This window comes from Cebus imitator, unplaced genomic scaffold (genome assembly GCF_001604975.1).
Source record: "Cebus imitator isolate Cc_AM_T3 unplaced genomic scaffold, Cebus_imitator-1.0 Scaffold54, whole genome shotgun sequence".
Lineage (NCBI taxonomy): Eukaryota > Metazoa > Chordata > Mammalia > Primates > Cebidae > Cebus > Cebus imitator.
In genome coordinates, this window is record NW_016107369.1 from 5,640,074 (window position 1) to 5,643,908 (window position 3,835).

Genomic DNA, 3,835 nt, shown 5'->3' on the forward strand with positions numbered 1-3,835 from the left:
CCAGCCTGGGTAACAAGAGCGAAACTCTGTCTCGGAAAAAAAAAAAAAAAAAAAAAAAAGAAGATGTCTTTATTTTATTTTTTAAAATTTTCAATAAAATTTCAGTGTGATAGGAAGGAGATGCTTTGGAGCTAAAGCCTAAAGGAAGAGTACAAAGACATCAAGTACCAGGTAGGAGTAGAGAAGGGAGATGCATCTAGCAGGGAGAACAGCGTGGGTGCATTTACACAGTCATCGTGTAGTAATCTTTGCCCATTCCTCTCTGAGACAAGTGCACTTATAGAGTGACCAACTGTTCTGGTTTGTCCAGGCCATGGGACTTTCAGTACGAAAACCAGGAAAGTCCCAGGCAAACTGCAATGAGCTGGTCACCTCATCAAGTATCACTTTCAAATTTTAAGTCTCCTAGGTACAGATTATGTTGGCACTGACACTATATAGTTTAAAGGATGAGCTTGGGAGAGAAAGCTGGGTTTGAGTCCTGGTTCCAGGACTCACCAGGCTAACCTTGGACAAGTTGGTGAAAGCCTCCATTCTGTCATCTATAAATGGTAGTAAGTAACACCTACCCCACTGGATTCTTTAGGAGAGTAAGGGATGGGCAAAAACACTCAGTACAATCCTCGTTAGTACAGTGGTGAGTAAAAACAGAATAAAAAACAGCATAATGCCAAGCACAAAATTAATGTTCAGTAAGTGATAGCTAATGCTCATACCTATTTATAGGATATGAAACATAAGTTGATCCAGCTGATGTGGAATGACTGGCATAAGGAGGTGAGGCGAGCAGCTGCACAAGCGCTGGGGCAAATGAGCCTTGGGAAAGAGGTGCACGACATAATCAGGTAAGACCCAGTGAACACGAGGAGACATTCTTCTAAGAAGTGTTTAGTGAGACTTGATTATGACAGGAAAAATAAATAAATAAATAAGTGTTCAGGGGGCCTGGGATCCAGCCACCCAGCATTTGTTGTATTTCTCTACTAAAAATACAAAAATTAGCTGGGCATGGTGGCGTGCGCCTGTAGTCCCAGCTACTCAGGAGGCTGAGGCGGGAGAATCGCTTGAACCCAGGAGGCAGAGGTTGCAGTGAGCCGAGATCATGCCACTGCACTCCAGCCTGGTGATAAGAGCGAGACTCCATCTCAAAAAAAATTAATTAATTTTAAAAAATTAGCTGGTGTGGTTTTATATGCCTGTTGTCCCAGCTACTTGGGAGGCTGAGGTAAGAGGACTGCCTAGGTCCAGAACATCCAAGGCTGTTGTGAGCCATCATCATGCCACTGCATTCCTGGGCAACAGAGAAACACCCTATCTCAAAAAAAAAAAAAAAAAAAAGAGAGAGAGAGAGAGAAAGACTGCATAGGAGCTAGGCACAGTGGGTAAGTGCCTATAATCCTAGCTACTCAGGCTGAGGCAGGAGACTCACTTGAGGTCGGGAGTTCAAGACCAGCCTGGGCAACAGAGCAAGACCCTATCTCTAAAAATACTTTAAACAAACAAACAAAAAGACTGCATAGGCATTCCAGGCTGGAAGCCAAATGCAGAAATAATCATGGCACACACAAGGGCAATGGAGAAGAGAACTTGACGGTGATAAGGGGTGCAAGCTGACACTTTCCTTTACTCAGTCATTCACTGTAACTGAAAGCCCTGGATCACCTAATTACCTAATAGCTATGTATAAGGGATTCAAGTAAAGATGATGATCAAGCTCTGTACTCAGTAAAACTTGTCTCATGAACATAAGGCTGAATGGGATTGACACCCTGCAGAACTTGGATTTTATCATGAGGGCATTTAGTAGGGGTTGGGGGTTAGGTACTGAAAGTTTAAGAAAGTGAAAGAAAAGCAACTTGTGCCTTACAGGGTCAAGCTGGGTCAAGGAAATTCCCAGGAACGTGTGGAAGCTCTCTCCCTGATAGGTGAACTCAAGCTTATGACTGCCAAGCTTCTCCCAAGCTTCCTGCACTGCTTCTCTGATGACTTCACAGCAGTTCGGCGGGCAGCCTGTTTGGCAGCTGGTGCCCTGCAGATCCGCGACAAGATGGTGAGTCAGGGAAACATACTCTCATCTTTGGTTGTGCACAGTATACACAACATTCTTCTGGGACACAGAATGAGAGATCGGAACTGGGAAGAGGGTATATAAGCCACTTCAAACAGGACCGTGTCAGAGGTGTCCAGTCTTTTGGCTTCCCTGGGCCACACTGGAAGAATTGTCTTGAGCCACACATAAAGTACACTAACACTATGCTGGGCGTGGTGGCTTACGCCTGTAATCCAAGCACTTTGGAGGCCAAGGCGGGCGGATCGCCTGAGGTCGGGAGTTCGAGACCAGCCTGACCAACATGGTAAAACCTTGTCTTAAAATTAAAAAAAAAAAAAAAAAAAAAAAAAAAAAAAAAAAAAAAAAAAAAAAAAAAAAAAAAATTTAAAAAAAAAAAAAAAAAAAAAAAAAAAAAAAAAGTACACTAACACTAGTTGATGAACTTAAAAAAAAAAAAAGGTCCATGCATAAATCTCATGTTTTAACAAAGTCCACAAATTTGTGTTGGGCTGCATTCAAAGCTGTCCTGGGCCACATGTCAGACAAGCTTGGTTTAGCTCCCAGCCAGCCCAGACTTCCATTCTAGAGCACCCCTAAATCCTGTTCTCACCTCAGTTAACTAGCTTCTCATTACCTGGATGCTGATGGGCTTTAGGATCAATTCCCATAAATGGAGTTATAATTTTATAATTCCATTATTAGGGAAAAATCTGTTTGACGTGTTCAAGATAAGCCATATGGCCACAGATCTGTAGACTGAGAAAATCAATACCAGATAATAATTAAGCTAATACACTCACTATACATATAGGTTGGTACTTTAGGCTCCAGCTCATTTGTCACAAGAATTGATAGGTCATTTTTTTCAATTATAGCTCCTTTCAGAGATAAGTGGTGTCCCTGTTTCTGGTTCATTCTTTTGTTTTGTTTTTGTTTTTTTGAGACAGAGTCTTGTTGTGTCACCCAGACTGGAGTACAGCGGCACAATTTCAGCTCACTACAATCTCCACCTCCTGGGTTTAAGCGATTCTCCTGCCTCAGCCTCCTGAGTAGCTGGGATTACAGGCATGTGCCACCATGCCTGGCTAATTTTTGTATTTTTAGTAGAGACAGGGTTTCACCATGTTGGTCAGGTTGGTCTCAAACTCCTGACCCTCAAGTGATCTGCCCACCTTGGCCTCCCAAAATGCTGGGATTACAGGCATGAGCCACCACACCTGGCTGTTTCTAGTTCATTCTTGCTCTGGTTCTCTCCACTCAGCACTACCTTTTATCCATCCCAGGTGCTTGAATGCCTCCTGAACCTGATGCAGAGAGATCCTTACTGGAAAATCAAGGCCTTTGCCATTCGAGGTATTATAGAGGTAGTGCCCCAAACTCTTCAACCTTAAATACCTTCCCCTATGCAAGTATAACTGATCCCCAGAAACTCTCTAATAAAGGGGTGAAGTACAGGAGAGGTAATAATCTTAGCTTTTCAGAAGTTCCTTGTCTGAGAAGAGAAAAATTATTTTCTTCTTTTTAATTTTTAGTTAAAGATCCTGAGTCTAGGTATATGTCAAGCTTGTTAAGGTAAAGAAAGGGCTGACAATGCCGGGCGCGGTGGCTCAAGCCTGTAATCCCAGCACTTTGGGAGGCCGAGGCGGGTGGATCACGAGGTCAAGAGATCGAGACCATCCTGGTCAACATGGTGAAACTCCGTCTCTACTAAAACTACAAAAAAAATTAGCTGGGCATGGTGGCGCTTGCCTGTAGTCCCAGCTACTCAGGAGGCTGAGGCAGGAG

At 43.3% G+C, this 3,835-nt stretch overlaps 1 protein-coding gene across 1 annotated transcript in view; it reads left to right on the forward strand.

Moving 5' to 3' along the window:
• HEATR4 (HEAT repeat containing 4) overlaps positions 1–3,470 on the forward strand; it is a 29,687-nt gene extending 26,217 nt beyond the window's left edge. The window contains exons 10-12 of the mRNA XM_017528711.2: positions 727–845; positions 1,870–2,050; positions 3,334–3,470. Coding sequence (XP_017384200.2) covers positions 727–845; positions 1,870–2,050; positions 3,334–3,441 — 408 coding nt within the window. The 3' untranslated portion in view covers positions 3,442–3,470. The remainder of the gene's footprint in view (positions 1–726; positions 846–1,869; positions 2,051–3,333) is intronic.
• The last annotated feature ends 365 nt before the right edge of the window (positions 3,471–3,835 follow it).